Below are 16,999 nucleotides of genomic sequence, written 5' to 3' on the forward strand. Positions count from 1 at the left end.
CGCCATGTACAGACGAAAGGGGACCAAGCTAAAATTAGCTTAGTTTTGTGTTTACACAAAACCTTCAAAAGGGCTTATTTTTGTTGGAGGGAGGGAGGGTGCCCTGAATCCGCCACCCATTTGATGGATTGGACCATTTGGAGAGAAACTTTCTCCTACTTTTTAGTTCATGGATGAATTCTAAGCAAAAATTAGTTTAGCTTCATCGGTTTAGTCCAGGACTACTTGGCGGATTTTCGTTTGAATTAATATAGGAGAGCGAACAGCAAGCTGGTCCGAGGGCTGAGATGAAGCAGCGTCTGATCAGTTGCCTCTGCCCTGGACAAAACCGTAGACAAAGTGTCTCAGACCGAGTTTATCTATACTACCCTTTCCTAATGCCAAAGGAGCTGGAAAACTTAAAGAAAATACTGTCTAGGAACACTAGCCATCATTAAATTTTCCTCAGAATATTATACAACCAATAAGGAAACTACACATATGTATTATATGTCCATAGCTAACCAGCTTTGCCAATAGTGTTGCAACCATAAACCCTATAACCCTTATCTGTAACCACTTGCATCTCCACCGCAAGCATTCATCAAACATAAATTAGGAGCCAACGACCGCTATATTACCTGCTTTATTAGGAACACCCCGGATCAAATCACATGTCCTTCCAACCAATATAACGTATCACCGCAGTGAAATTGGGGCCACACGCTCCCATATTCAAATTGATATACACGAATGAGAATGTGAGCAATGGCAATCAACTGGTTTTTCCACCCTTTGATTGCACACCTACCCTGTCTCAGAGCCACACTAGTAGTTGATCAGGAGGAACTTAAAACGAATTTACAGCTCATGCCACTGCATACCCAGCCAGAAGAGCGCTGAATGAACCGAAGAGTATTTTGAGAAAATACTCGTGGGAGGGTGGTATCTAGGACATTTTAAAATATATCTCGTTCGATGTATCTGAGAGGCGTCTGTAGACATACCCCCAATTGGAACCCAATACCTCCTCGAAACAATCAATGAGTTGATATTGACTTGTTTTGAACACATTCCCTAAGTATGAGACCAGTCGATAATCCCCGTCCTTCCCAGGAACCTGTTACATTCCTCCGACATACAATGTAAAATGCCACCCCCGAATTTTCCAATAGTTTCGGATATTTTTGAATAAAGTTGAAATTCAGTTCATTGACTTACCACCATTTCCACCGGCCAACATGGTTTTAGCCTCGCTGACGATTTCTGCGCTAGTTTTCCTGTAGTGACCGCCACCCCGTTGTGGGACTGTTAGTGCATTCTGCTGATGATAGCTGGCGCCACGCTTCAAGGGTGCAGGTGGGGCGGGTATTTGTTTTTGTTGCTGCTGTTGCTGGTGCTGTTGTTGCCGAGATCCTTGTCGTTGTAACTGTAGTGGCCTATTTACTGTTGAATTCATTTCAAAGCGAACAAATTGACCATAATCAGAAATGGGCTGGAAAAAGGATTCATATTATATTGGGTTTGTCGTACAAAGGAAAACAACGAAATAGTCAGTGCTATTTGTTCAATTCTATTTGATTACCGATAAACGTTTACAGCGGAACGGATTCAAATCTATCTAGTCTTTGGCGGATAACTATTCGTACACCCCCAATCGGAATCACAAAACACCCTCGAAATAATCAATGAATTTGTATTGCCTTGTTTTTAGCACTCTCCCTAAATATGATCTACTGTTTGGCGATTCCGATAAGGGTCGACCCTCGCATTAATTCAATTTGGTTTAGGTTTTTCTATTTTCTTGTTTGAATGGAATCTGGGTCATTTTGTCAATTATGCATAGCTGGACAACTTGCACAACAGATTGAAGTCAAATTACTGAATTAGCCTTATTTACTATCGGCACTAAAGGGAAAACAACACTTAGATGACTAATGGGAAAATTACACAGGAAACGGAAATAAAGGTGGATAGTAGAAAACCCCCGGCAAAATACAAATGGAAAAACGATTCATCTTATGCCAATATTCTCCGGGTTACTGTTGTTTAGTAACCCGGCTTCGACAGGTTATCTTCATAAAGGCAATGAAGCATATTTGAAATGTTACGTCTTTCAACTGATTAACGTACTTCCTCAAAAAGGACAGTCCACCAAATCAGGCAAACACGAAACATTTGCCCCCAAATAAAAAGTAAAGGATGCAGATCGAGAATGACACTTTAGAAGCAACTCCCATCCAAATCGCATGTCACCACCCCGTTGCAACGATTCTTTTGGATCCTCGCATGACGCGAAAAAGCAAAAAGGGCTCACACCCGAAAAAGGAAAGGCCAACAAAACAACCAAAATTGTGGGGAGAGCACCAAGCCGGTGGTCTCAAAGCAGGCGAAACCCCCAAAAATCATGGGAAGAATAGGCCAAGGTTTGCGGAAAGAGGAACGGGACCCGCAAAAGTAGGTTACCGCCCGAATTGATCATCACCTCTGAGAAAGGTGATATAACATACTCTGATATCCTTTGAAAGGTCAAATCTGATCCGGAACTGGTGGACCTTGGAGCGTCAGCCGAATCAGATGGAGAAGAAGATTTTATACTGGAGTTGAAATGTCCCCGGGCAAGGAGGTTGAAAATTTCCTCGGCAAGTGGAGAAGTCCTTGGAGGAAGAGGCACAACTACGGGCCAAAAAGCAATAGATCGGAATACAATATAACGACATTAATGAAGTCACTACCAAGAAGAATATCCGGTAGGTCGAAAATAGTTCGGACCAGGAAGGCATATGGAGGCATTCAAATGGCAACTATAAGCTCACCGACTGAAGCAGCATTCAAACTGCTGGGGCTGGTAAAGTAAAAATTGGTTAGACCGTTTCTCGACTCAGAGAACAGATGTCCCTCAATCGCTGCTTTAGAGGCCTTGAATTTGGTCACACAGCGAGGAAATGGACCTATGACTGCTGCAGGTCAAAGACGTGCAGAAAATGTGGGGGCAAATCATATACTCAGGGAGTGCAAGGCTCACCCTAAATGTATGCTTCGTAAGGGGAAAAAGGGTGCCGTCTGTCGGCACGTCTTAGACAGTAGCAGATGCACAGTGTTTAAGAGAACCATGGGTGGAATAAAGAAATGGGGTTTATAAAAATCAACCTAAACGACAACAAGGCAGCACAAGATTTACACTCTCAAACCATCTATAAGAAGGGAATCGAAACGACCATAGTCAGCGAGGCTCATTGCAAGAATAAGAGTGGTACCTGGGCTACAGTTACACAATAGCTGGCATCTACATATATAGTTGCTTTGCTTCACCAAACGCGGTATACTGGTTTCGAAACCTGAAAATCACAGCAGGTGATTGGGAAAGTCGAACTACTAACACCAGGAGTCGTATTTTGCTCGAGGCTTTCGCGGAAATAGAGTTGATACTTGCAGAAATGTATCCACTTTTCTTCGGACAGGGCCGGGCTGCTTTGTCAGTGAGCACTATATTCATGGAAACGAAGAAATCGCGAACCTGTGGGCTGCATATTTTAGACCAAGAAGAATATGCCAACGATATAGAAGAAAGCCAGACTTCGACGAAAAACGGTAAGTACTCGTGAACTTTCGAGGTGGACTTAAGCAACCTATATGCGCCATCAAGGCAGAATGTATTAAAGAACTTTACGCGGAAGCAGACCAAAGCCCCTAGCGAACAGCGTACAAGGTCGCTATGAAGAAGATGGGAGAGGCGAACATCACAACTCACCTGCCCGGATTTTCCGCTTAATATAGCGACGGCGCTCTTCCCCTCGTGAAAAACATAAACAAATGTTGGATGTCTTCACCATACCCGCGATAAGTGAGAAAAAAATTGTGCAAATTTGTCAAAGAATCGGAGATAATAAAGCTCCCGGTTTGGGTGCTGTGCCCAATAGAACCCTTAAATTCGTTATTAACACCAAACCGAAAGTAACCTCACGGAAAGTTCACTTTAGTGCAATATGGATGAGGGACCTAAGCAATACCCCATCATAGCAGGAGTACCACAGGATTCAGTGTTGGGCGCTCGCCTGTGGAACATGATGTACAATGGGGTCCTTGCCCTTCCCATATAAAAAAAAACACGATAATCGGTTTTGCAGATGATCTGGCTGGCTGGCTGGCATGTCTGTTATCGCGAAACAACTGGGAGATCTTGAAGTCCACCATAACGAAGCCATCAGCATCATAAAAGCGTGGCTGGAAATGGTTTAGTCTGACCTACTGAAACACAAAACAAAAGCGATCTCGATTACCAATTATTGCAAAAGGAATACGATTAGTATTTATGTTGATAGCCAAGTCATTCAAACCTACAGTATGTCTGTGAGACTCAGCAAGATTCTGACCCAGCAACATCAAAAAAGAGCTACGTCGTGGCTTTCAAAGATATACCAGAGTTGAATTTCCTTCGCCTGGATATAGAGGGAACACCTTGTCGTGGTGAGGGAGCTCAGTAAGAAGGATCCTCTGGGGAGCCAGAGCTGATACGTGAAGCTAAGCGGTAATCAAAACCCCAAGCCAAGGTGTGACTACTGTGCCGAGGGCTGAATGGTCACGAGAGTTAAGATGTGGCCGTGAACAACTAGCCTTGTCTGGGCAAAAAGGGCTCTACCGACTTTGACTTATTTTCCCCGGTAAAAGAATTCAACAGTACTTTGTTCATGACAATCAAACTCTGAGTGAAGGCGACGAGGCGGAGCAGTACCCTTTTCTCAGCATTCCTGACCCCAGGCTTCAATCGATGCCACTTGCTGAGGCAAAAACTACGGGTAAGCATCTGTCTTCGAGCAACAAATAGCCTCTGGGCAAAGAGCTTTTGTGCAAAACAATGCCTACAGGCAAAAAGCCTTCGGGCAAACCACCTTTGGGCATACCGGCCCCGGGAAAACCGCCTCCGGACAGAACGCAACCCCTGGGTTATACCAATGTTGAAGGGGATCATTTGGATCACCCGCGGCTAAGGACAAACCAAGGCGGTAGCAGTCTTCTGACGATCCCAACTCTTCGGCTCAAATAGTTGCAAAGAAGGCTCGGCCAACAACGGCTAAGGCTTCATTTGCAGCCAAGTTTATTGAAGCCGATCGATGGGTTTTGTATGACGACACCAGTCCTTCTGATTGCGATACAGAACAGTGTGATCAGCTTAGGTGAAAACTCCTCCTAGCTGTATACCGTAAAATGTTACGGATAAACTTTGCCGACGAAAGCACGAACGAGTGGCTTAGACAGTACTGCTCCTCTTTCAATGATGTGTGGGAGGATACGCGACTGATCCAGAAGAGGGTTTCCGAGTTACCATCGTTTAGAAAGTGCTTTCTCTGGCTTCCAGCAGAGGAGCGTAATAGGGTTGAGATCCTGGAATAACTTGGAGTCCAGAATAACCTCAACATCTCCACCTGGATGTTACTATGTAGCAAAGTAGGGGTAGAGCCGTTAGGCCGGAAATTTCCCTCACTATCGACGTTCCTGGACCGGATAATAAGAAGCTCGAGAACAAACGGGCTACCGGCTCTACTACGGGCTTGTAACCGTCAAAGTACAAGTGCCAGGGCATCTTCATTTGAATCGTAGATGAGATGCCATATCTCTCAGATAAATTTGCAGCATTGTAAAGCGGCGACTGCACTTATCATTCGTCGGATCAATAGGTACCAGACATGTGCATATATACCTCATACACGAACCATGGGTTGTCGGTGCGGAAAATAGGGAGAAAGCTGCAGAAACCTCTAAAGAAAAGCATAAGGTCGACCAAATGATCATTATGAAGACGCTTTTGCAAAGAGACCAACTCTCTTGAAGGAACCTCGAAGCTAAAGCAGACCCTTGTCAAACAACGTAGCCAGCAGTTGCAGGTCCGGATGGCATTATTCATGCTCAAGTATTAGAGCGAATGGATGCCCTGGGCATGCACATTTGGAATATATACCGCCCTTGCCTAGCACACGCTTATATTCCAACTGGCGTAATATGAAGGTAATATTTATTCCCACAGCAGGGAAACCCACCTAAACAGACGCAAAAAGCTTCTGACCGATCAGCCTAACTTCTTTTCTGCTAAAAGGGCTGAAAAGTCTAGTAGATCGGTTCCTAAGGGATACACATATCCCTGAGTGGCCACTTTATTGTAGGCAAAAGGCTTTTTTTTTAGGAAATGGAAGACACTGGCCTGGACACGCCAGCGTGTGGGATTCTTACCCACTAAAATCACCCCCGACTCCCCCCAAGGCCCATGGAACCACCATACGGTATTACATCACGGGGCGGAATCAGCTCATTTTAGCTTGGTCCCCTTTGGCCTCTACGTGGCGTACGTAACCGCGTTTTCTAGTTTCCTCTGCCTTTCGCAGTTTTCTCTGAATAGATGCGACCATGGAGTTGTCGCATCCCAGTCTTCCTGGTGTGTTAACATTCTTCGCACCAGATTTTCTGGTACGAGTACCTCTCCCAAAGTCCCCTCTAGGTTCTTCCTTCCCCCCACAAACTTGGGCAGTGGAAGAATACATGCTCTGGATCCTCTGGGACTCCATTGCAGTTTGGACAATCGGGTGAAGTATCTAGTTTGAAGCTGAACAGGTACTGGCGATATCCTCCATGCCCCGTCAGAAACTGGGTAAGATCATAATTAATCTCACCGTGCCGTCTCTCCAACCACTGCTTGATGACAGGGATGCGCCTGTGTGTCCACCGACCCCCTCCCAAGCGCTCTCAGCCACCTATTTAGAGATCTCTCTCCTTCGGTGTTCTTCGTCTGCGATAAAGGAGAGATAGACTTCGCATTATATATATTCGTCATCTCATCTGCCAAAATGTCAACGGGCCTCATTCAAGAGTGGCCCTCCCACGTTCGGTATCATCCTTGTCAGGACCACACTTGCAGTGGATGCTTCGTCATTAGCATACTGCACGTGTTGCTTATAGCTAAACTTCCCGTATATCATCGCTCCCAATTATTTGATGGCAGCTTAGAAGTGATGATATGATTGCCAATTTGAATACGGGCAAAATTTTTTTACGGCGCTTGTTGATGAGGACCGCTGTTCACCCGTTCTTTCATCCGCAAGTGTCAGACCAGAACTCTGTAGCCACCCCTTAACAGCACTGATCGCTTCGCATGAGTATAACTCAGCATCTCCGAAGTGCTTTGCGACCACAACCAACGCTATATCGTCGGCGTACCCCACCACCGTGGCTTCCTCCGGGAAGGGAAGATTAGTACACCGTTCTACATGACGTTCCACAGTAGTGGGCCCAGTACGGAGCCCGGTGGACACGATCTGAGAGGCCTCCCTAGCTCTCAACAACCGGGAGTAAACTATTATAGATTACTCGCTGTAACATTTTCGCCACAGCGTCCAAAAGGCAAATAGGTATGTAGGAGGTTGGCTCACCTGGAGGTTTCCCGGCCTTAGGCAGTAGCACTAACTTCTGTCGCTTCCATGATGCAGGAAATAACCCCTCGGGCATGCACGCTTCGAACAACTCAGCGAACATGCCGGGTCTGGATTTCACGGGAAGCTTAAGGGCCCTTATTCGGCACGCCATCCAGACCTGGAGCTTTGTTATCACCTATCCTAGCGCAGATCTTCAGCAGCTCGTCATTGGTGACTGGCGGTATTGCCTTCACATTCAGAGGTCGCTGTAAGCTGTTTATGCCCTCCTCTTGCTGGGGGAGTAACCCCTGGATAATTTTTAACAAGAGTGAAGGGCGTGTGATCTGCGGAGATAATTGGCCTCTGAATATCCCTATCACAATTCTATAGCCGCTCCCCCCACGAGTTTACGTCCGCTTGCGAATAGAGCTCCTTAACGCATTCCCTCTTGCTCCGCTGTATGGCGAGCTTGAGGGTTTTGCGGGTTTCCTTATGGGCGCGCTCTTTTTACCCTTGGTCGATTCTGCCTACTGCCCTTTGAGCCGCCCTTCTGGCTCGGTGACAGGCTGATCGAAGGCTGGCCAATTCAGTATTCCACTAGTAGTTCGGTCTTCTACTGGGGAATGCGCACCTCCTGGGCATGGACGCGTCGCACGCTTTGGCGATACATTGGGCCACATGGACAACTCTTTCTGTAGAGGCGCCTGCTTTATTAGGTTGCCATGCCTACCAGAAAGGCAAATCCATAGAGACAGCACTCCATGAACTAACGGCAAAAATTGAGAAAGCTATGTCCGATAAAGAATACGCCTTAGGGGCCGTCGAAGGCGCCTTCAATTATGCCTCATTCACAAGACAGCATGGAATCGATTCGCTGTTCATCAGTTGGATCCTTCACATGCTAGAGTGAGGAAAAAACAATTTCGGAATCCTGCAGATTGCTCTAAGGCTGTAGGACTACGATAGGTAAGACCTGGGGACTTTCACCAAAACAGATTCATTGGATGTATAAATGTACAATAATACCCATTTTGATTTATGCGTGCATCGTCTGGTGGCCGAGACTGAACTTTGCTAACGGCAAGAAGCTGCTGACGCAGATTCAGAGGCTCGGCTATCTAAGTATTACTGGAGCAATGAGTAGTACACCAATCGTGGCAGCTAGTCTAAATTTACTATCAGCGCATATAGGCTGGATATAATTGGCGCGTAGAAAGGTGGCCAATCATACGGTCCATCCATCCATCTGGAAATTTCTTTGCAAATATCAGGTGGCTCCGCTGCCCGTCGATCATATGGTTTCCAGATTCGTCTTTGAAAAGACAGATTCCGTCGTCATCACCAAAAGATAAAAATGGTCGATAGAAGGCCACGAATCTTTTGGGATTACAAACTTAATGATCTTCACCGACGGGTCAGTCGTGGAAAACGGATCTGACGCAAGGGTGTTCTCGAGAAGTCCGATTAGGGAACTGGCTCGACATCTCAGAAAAATGACGACCATACTCCAGGCAGAGATGTATGCCATTTTATTGGCAGCAGAAGAATGTTTGCGGCAAAAATGATGGGGCCGCACCATTCGAATCTTTTCTGACAGTCGGGCAGCATTATCAGCACTAAACAGCAATGACATATCAAGCCAGTTGGTGTGGAGTTGTTATCAGGTGCTGCTGAAACTTAGCCGACTGAACGAAACATTCCTTATGTGGGTCCAGGGCACTCAAACATCGCTAGTAACGACGAAGTTAACAGAGTGGCTCGAAAAGGTTCTGAATCCGCTATGGTGGGGCCAGAACCGACTTTTGATATCTGGCCATCTACTGTCAAGTCTACTCTGAAGGGGATACTACAATGGGCCTAGCAAAGGTCTGAGTGCTTGAAGCTGCCTTAACCAGAATAGGGTTGGAGAGACATCTTACAAATTGGATAGTATCCATGCTAAGAATCAGGATAATCCAAACTGATCAGGCTGGTAACCACAACCCAGGAATCATACAGTGATCCTGTGTACTGGAAAGTGGGGCCACCAAAATATGGCGAAGTAATTTTCATTTGGCACAATGTCTTACGAAACACCAATCACTTGCATCGCTTCATCAGGGGACGAGGGGCATATATTGTTTTCTGGACCGAGATCCAGGTCGAAGGTGGGAACCTCATCAAGGTGTGTATATGATGATTACGCAATTTGATTAATGAGATGTTGGGACTGGACAGGGGTATACGCAACAATACTGGCGATACAAAACAAATTTAGAAAAGAGAGCGACCTTAGAATGCGGGGCCTGCGGTTAAGGATGATTTCCGAAGTTGATTATAATAGGACGACAAAGGACCTGCTCTACAATGTTTCCTAGCTATTATTCGAGCTACCCTCAAAAACTTGACATAATAAAAATGTTCTAATGACAATTTATTTCAAGGATTCAGTTCGATAATTACCAAAATTTTGCGAAAAATCTCTTCGACATCAAACTTCACTTTTGAGCTCCCGGAAGGACAACACATAAACTGACTGATTTGTATGAAAAATCAAAATCACGTCTCACTAAAAGGACCTCGTCCAAACTGCTTCCTCAAATTAACATCACATCACGTATCACTTTTAACCACTGATTTAAGGCCGCCAAGGTGGCTGTTAAAAATATCCTAATTGAATTTACCCTAAACCAAAAACATTTTCTATTTCCGCCATTTCACTGGTAATTTCTCCAGAACAACATAATCGTGACCAAAAAGTTGAAAGTCTTCGACTCAAAGGAGTCACGCGTGTCGCGGTGTTATTGCCAAGGAGTAGTGACTCAAGGTGTTTGCCTGAATTAACTTTGCTTATATTTGAAAAGCAGCAAAAATAGTCCGAGGAATTGTTACCCTCCTGGTTTTCCCTCGGTTACTGATGAGTTCAGTTTCTTATGGAGTTAAGTGACTGGAATAACGATAGCTTCGTGCCATGCCAACGGTGTGTCCTAAACAAACCGCCACCAACGTTTTGCCGGGGTAGGTGACACCTTGAGTAGTTGAAAATCAATACTACGACTATCCAGAGCAGTGTTGGGAAGGTTATTCCGTCTCCGATTGTAATACGCAGATTAATTTATTGTTTTAGTTTTGCAGGAATCGGACTAAGCATGACAACTCAATGACGATACTCACATACTATCAGCGAGGGTCTCATAAATTCACCAAGGGTCTGCCGGTAAAAATTATGTTTTTCGTCCTTGTGGATCTCATATTCATATTTAACTAGTTGAATTATGAATCCCAGAAATTTCGAAAACTTTAAATTTTTAACCACCTTTGAAAAGTACTCTACGAGGCCTGACTGCATAAGTTATTACCAAAAAGGGTCACCCGCATCAATGCAACTTTCCGAACATAAAATTTTCAGCACCTTTAGTTGAAAGGACATACAACCCCCAACGCACTCTAGTTGGTTTCCTAAAAAATCCCTGACTATACTCCTTTGTATTCATCCTCGTCATTCACTCTTCAACAACGCTTAACTGAAGTAACTACGAAAGTATTCTGCGAAAAAAAAATGAAACTTCCTTTTCACTTTCGCCTCCTTTTCTTAGACCTTTATAGTTCCCTTGGCATTGAATTCACACCACGTTGAAAAAATATGATGACTTAGTTGCGTGCGTGAGCAATAAATCCAACCTTTATGAACTATCATCCCCGCGGAATGTGGCCAGGTTCCTTTGTTGAGGTCATATCTAGCACAGTCATAAAGTTCCCAAGAAAGAATTGAAACTTATTCGGGAATTTCTTGAAATTTATGATGGTCCCCTATCGGAAATTTTGCCTGTAGCAATTAATATGATGATGTCGTTAAATAGCAACGAAAACTTGAATGGATGGCCACCGACTGTCCGGCAATTAATATGATAAGATGTTGCTCTATTTGCCAGGAGACAATAAATTATGGCCATAAAATGAAAATGTAAATTAGGTTCGATTGGAAACTCAGGACAGTGTCCTTTTGCCAAGCATTATTCGGTGATGTAGGGATGGAAATGGCCCACATGATTGCCATGACACAATTATTAGATAATAAAATTTGAAGGCAACCCACATTAAATTCGAAATTTGGATTAATCCTAAGATAAGGGCTGAACTTCGGCATATAATATTAGCAAATAAAGTGACTCCATTGAACAAGTAATCAAATTAATCGAAAGAGAATGAACAATTATTGATATCTAACATGACACCTATGTGCTCCTCCTTTATTCTGATCTCCCTGGTAAGTTACTGGTTATGGGTTAACCTCGGTTATTGAATTTCAGCTAGCTTCAATCATTACTTCCCTTTAAGGCCACCTTATAGCTACGAACCTGGATAGCGATGGTATTTTTTATCGGAAATCCGTGTCTTCCCTAATTGCATGGGACTTACTCATTTGCAGCCAAAATTTGATGTCCTGATTGGTTTTCTGTTGGATGTATCCTTGCTTCTTCAGCGTGCTTGACTGTAATAATCAAAACCAAGTCATCGATAAAACAAAGCCCTGACGAGCAGTCTCCGCGCCAGTTTGGACAATCATCCCACCTGATTCTCCAGATTAAACCTGTATAGGTACTACCGACATCCTCCATACCCCATGGGAAACCAGATAAGATTATAATTGATCTCACTATGCCGTCTCTTGAACCTCAATAAACCTCATTTTTCACATCGATCTCGGCCTGATCTGATTATGCCTCAGGTTAAAGTTGCATAATTCGGCAAGTGCTCACACGACCTCTTCGTGGTGGCCGCTGAAAACCGTCTTCGGAGGGCCCAAGAATGTGTAAAGCCGAGCTAGGGCTGGGTTCATCCAACTGACGAGGATCTACTTGGCTGCTGGTCATATGTTAGGAGCAAGTAGATCTGGCGGGGGGTGGACCGAAGCAACAGCCCGGGGACCGTCCTCCCTGCACTGGAGAAGGTGCTAATAGGCCCCCAGCCTAAGCTGAAACAGCATACGCGGAGGACTGCACGGCCAACGGGGAGCTTGATCTTTAGTATGCGAACTCTGACTACCTTGGGCACTTTTAGTTTCAAATAAGACCCTTACCCTGATGGCCGGGCTAGCCAGGGAGGACATTCTTCCCGGATTACTCGTAGGACCAAGACACGGACTCAAAATTAAAAATCGGAGGACGACCTGCTGGCATCCAGCCAGGAGACAGTAACACCGTTGTGCTTAAACCAACCGCAGGGACCTCTTGAAGCGAGGTGGCAGATGGACTAGTGGTTTCCAGCCTGGAATCCACTGCCGTCAAACTGGGTGTAGCAAGTACCAGACATAGTACTTTAACCCAAAACCCTCGACGTCGGGGGATGGCTTAACAATGAAGACCAACAATAATGTCGGTCACCGGAAACCGACTAAAAAGCGAAGGTCCATTGGTGTCCTGCTCAAGAGCCAGTACCAGAAAGTCATGCATATTCTCAGCGAGATTGTTAAGAATAAGGAAGACGATTGTTGAGGAATACAACAACCAACGCCTGGCAGACGAGCAGAAGGGGAACCCATCGCTCTGAAACGCATCGATCTCAAAACGAGATCGAGCAGAGTGGGCAAGAACTCAAACGCTAAGCAACATCTGAAGAAAAGTACGCAGCAACAGTCAGCCGACGAACTACGAACTGGAAAACCCTTCAGCGACGTGGTCAGGAGCCATTTACGTGTGGCGCTGGCGGGTGGTTATTCCGCGAGCGGCAAACTAGCGCCAGAGGTGTGGACCAGAGTTGAGGCCAGGCTATCGGGGATGGTCACTGAACATCCCCTAGACGCCGAAGACAAACACACGGGATTCATCCCTTGCTTTGATTCCTCTCAGGTGGTCCGTGGGTTCCACGTTATAGCTTGCGAGGACCAATTCTCTAGGGACTTTCTCGGTCCGTGCGTCGCTTAGATCAGCGACGTCTGGCAGGGCGAAAAGCTCAATGTCATCCCTTGCCACGAGATTCCCAGGAGACCGGTCACTCACATCTGGTTGCCAAAGACCCCAGGATCTCAAAACCCCAAGATTCCCATGCACGACTGGGTTGTTATCAAAGAGGAGGAACGTCAGACAAACAGCCAATCTTTTCTTCTCCGTATAAACGGTGAGTGCCTGGAGACACTGGAAAAAGTCGACTGTAATGTGCGGTTCGGAGTCAGGAACGCAAAGGTAAAAGTGTTCCGTTCTGTAAAGTCAAACGACGAATTAGATCCAATCGACAATGGAGGAGATGAGGGTCGACGGTCCGACGGGGACCGACGGACCCCCCACGCAAGCAGATCATACTGAGTGTAACGCAGATAAATCTGCAGCACTCGAAACGCGCCTCGGCTAATCTGCTTGACATTTGACATCACACTAATACAGGAGCTTTGGGTCGGAAGCGACCGAAACATCAAAGGGCTCCAAAGCAAACATTTTAATTTATTCCAGAGCACAAAAGGTGCTGATCAGACCTAGAGCATTTATCCTGGCAAGGAACAGTCTGCACGCTTTTCTGTGTCTGGACCTGAGTTCCAGCGGCCTAGTCGTGGTCAAGCTGGAGCAGGCGAGGGGAAAGAACGTGTATATTTCCTCGGCTTGCATAGCTCACGACCGATCAGCTCCGCCAGAAGAACTGCAACATCTGACGAACACCATAGCAATAAAGAAGGCCAACCCGTTGATAGGCTCCGACGCTAATGCAAGGCATACGCTTTACGCACCAGCAAATCCGCAAGGCTCAGCAAGATTCTGTCCAAGGAATATAAGAGCCCATCCTTTCTTAAAAAGTCGGAAGGCTCCTGGACAGCATTTTCTGGTGAAGCCTTGGAGCTGGTTCAAACGCACTTTTCCGCCAGCAAGGAGGACTCTGAGTCAGAACCTTGCTTCGACGGTTTGCGACCACCACAGCTGTGCGAGATTACCTAAATTCCACCTAACACGCCTGAATGAACAATGATTGGTTCTTTCCTCTGATGCAAAGTATCTGGGTATAATCTTAGATCCAAAACTAAATTGGAGATTGAACATAGAACTGAGGGTAAAGAAGGCATGTATAGCCTTTTATGTCTGCAAGAGAACCTTTCCAAAGGAATGGGGTCTCCGGCCGAGGATGGTTCTCTGGAGGTACACCGCTGTGGTGCGTCCAATCCTAACGTACGGCTCTATTGAATGGTGTCAGGCTTTGAGCAAAATAGGATGAAGCTTATTAGGATTCAAAGAACCACGTGTGTATGTACTTAATGCTCAAATAAGCGGCGAGCAGTTCTCGATCGTAGGTGCTGTACTTCTGTTGAGCGGGGTTTAACTGCCTGGAGAAGAAGCTCAACGGCTGCCAGACTCTTGTCGAGGAAATGGCAAGAGTGTAGCATTAGCCAGTTGTTGTCGGGATTTATTAAACGCGCGGACAACCTCACAATCTCTCGTGTGTCCTTTGTTTTCGGGCCAGGCAAGTACGCGTTCAAAACGGCCTGGTGTTGGGCGGCCTTGGACATACAATAGGATGAAGCTTAATAGGATCCAAAGAACCGCGTGTGCAGGTGCTACTGAGGCTCTGCAGTCCTGCCCGGCAGATGCTCTCAATGAACTCCAGCATCTCCTCCCCCTAGACCTCCACATGCGTTGTAGCGAGCAGTGCCGTCAGACTACGTGAGTCCGGATGCTGGGCAGCGAAGTCCTACGCCCGCAGTAACATCCTAGACGAAGTACTTCGGGAAATGTGGGCATTCCCGATGGATAAAAGATGGTCTGTGGAGTTGGCGCGGAGGTTTTCTTGAATACACAGCGTATCCTAGTCGTATGGTCTCCCAGGTTTCGCCACTGTATTCCAAGCGGAAGTGCTGGCGATACTAGATGTCTGTCGATGGCTGCAGCGTGATCTGAACGCCAAACGTAACATAGCCATTCTGAACGACAGCCAAACGGCCATGAACGCCTTGTACTCAGCGACAACATCCTCCAGGTTGGAGGGGCAGTGCAGAGACGCGCTGAACAGTCTGGGCGGTACGTTCAAGGTCACCCTCCTCTGGTTTCCCGGGCATAGGAACATAGAGGGGAATGAGCGGGCTGACGGATTGGCCAGGCGGAGCCCTGCTCTTGGCAGTCCTTCGATGAATACAATCGGTGTCTCGCTAGCGGCTGTCAAGGGCGAAGTCTACTCGCACTACTTGGATTTGGCCCGCTTATAACATAGTCCGATCACGAGGGCTCCTGTGCAAATGCACTCAAGATTACAACGGTCCGCACGGGGCACTGGCCCATAGGGGACCATGCCACCAGGCTCGGCATACCCTACAATTCGCATTGCCGAAGCTGGAAAGAAGGAAGGGAAACCCTCATGATCTTTACCTGCAATTGCCCAGCTCTAGCTAGAGTCAAGCTACGGACACTGGGTAAACCATTCTTTGGGGACGTCAGAGAGATTTCTAGCTGCAGGGTGGCAGAGCTGCTTTCCTTCGTTAATGCTACGGGCTGGACTCTGTCTCCTTGCTCTCATAATAGCAGTCTTAGGAGTTTGAGGCATCAAAACGGCGCACCACAACGCTGATTAGACTACTCGGCCACTAATACCTATCCACCTACCATCCATCCGAATTTCGTCGATTGAGCAACGGCGGCGGCATCCTTGCTTCGCATAGTTCCGTTCAGTACGAGGTGACGAAACAAATCCGCCCCGATGATAAGATCGACTACGTCATCTGAATCGAACAAGAGTCCGCAAGCTACAATCTATAGGCATAGAAAGCGGAGGCGCCAGGTTACAGATGCGCGACAGCATAATCCGTCAGATCCGGTAAAATGAAAAGGTTCACTCGCTAGCGCTTCAAATCATCGAAATGTGCGAAGAAAGTCAACGGCAGCGAACACCCCCGACACCAAAGACTGGTACAAATGGAGAGTGCCGGGGAAGCCGCTGCGCGAGTGATTCAAATACGAAATCCACTTCCTAACATGGATCAATAAGTGCGTGGGCCTCCTCGCGTCGAGGAGGAAGCTCGACAAGCTGCAATGGCTCGATTCAAGTCTTTAAAAAGTCGTTCATCTCCATGGTATTTACCATTCGTGGGTGATGCGCGCGTCCAGTGCTTGACCGGGCGTCCAAGAGCGTCATGCGCTTCAAGTTCTTCATTTGTATTGTCGCGAAGCCCTCATAACGTGATCGCTGATTCTTGGGCTTTGCTGGAGATCGAAACAAGTTCAGAAACGTTGATTGTTGTAATGCTCGATGAGCCGATCCCATACGCATTTACAATTTTCGACAGTAACCGATATATTTTTATAAAGGCGGCGGCGTTACCACCGAGGCTGGAGCGAAAGTAGTGAAAGCGTTCCACGCCAGAAAGTTCTTCAGAGTTCGTGGTTAACGTTTCGAATAGGTGGCGGAAGGATTACCAATCCGGTAACTTCTACTGTAATAGCGTAAAAAAGGAAAAAGAGAAATTAAGTTCTTCAATCACCACCGCCCAAGTGTTTCCAGAAAATATTTCTTATACTTCAAGCTGTGATAAAGTAGGGGGTGTTGCGGCCTTTAAGAGAGAATCAACAAACCAACGCTACAATTTTTAACTTCCTCTAAAATTGATTAAGACTAAAGCACAGCAAATGCGGCGGGATCGTTACGAAGAGATGACTGACTCAAGATAAAGC

At 46.3% G+C, this 16,999-nt stretch overlaps 1 protein-coding gene across 2 annotated transcripts in view; it reads right to left on the bottom strand.

Annotated features, from left to right (window-relative positions):
* The window catches only part of LOC119656033 (armadillo repeat-containing protein 2), a 48,779-nt gene extending 38,315 nt beyond the window's left edge, over window positions 1-10,464 (bottom strand). Inside the window, exons 1-2 of one of the 2 annotated variants that reach the window (XM_038062299.1) lie at window positions 9,822-10,464; window positions 1,201-1,474 (exon numbers count right to left, since the gene is read on the bottom strand). In XM_038062299.1, the coding sequence (XP_037918227.1) occupies window positions 1,201-1,474; window positions 9,822-9,887 (340 nt within the window). In that variant the 5' untranslated portion in view covers window positions 9,888-10,464. The remainder of the gene's footprint in view (window positions 1-1,200; window positions 1,475-9,821) is intronic. The other variant, XM_038062300.1, reaches the window with a different exon arrangement.
* Between the last annotated feature and the right edge of the window lie 6,535 nt (window positions 10,465-16,999).

The sequence above is a fragment of the Hermetia illucens genome, chromosome 4, assembly GCF_905115235.1.
Source record: "Hermetia illucens chromosome 4, iHerIll2.2.curated.20191125, whole genome shotgun sequence".
In the NCBI taxonomy this organism is placed as follows: Eukaryota; Metazoa; Arthropoda; class Insecta; order Diptera; family Stratiomyidae; genus Hermetia; species Hermetia illucens.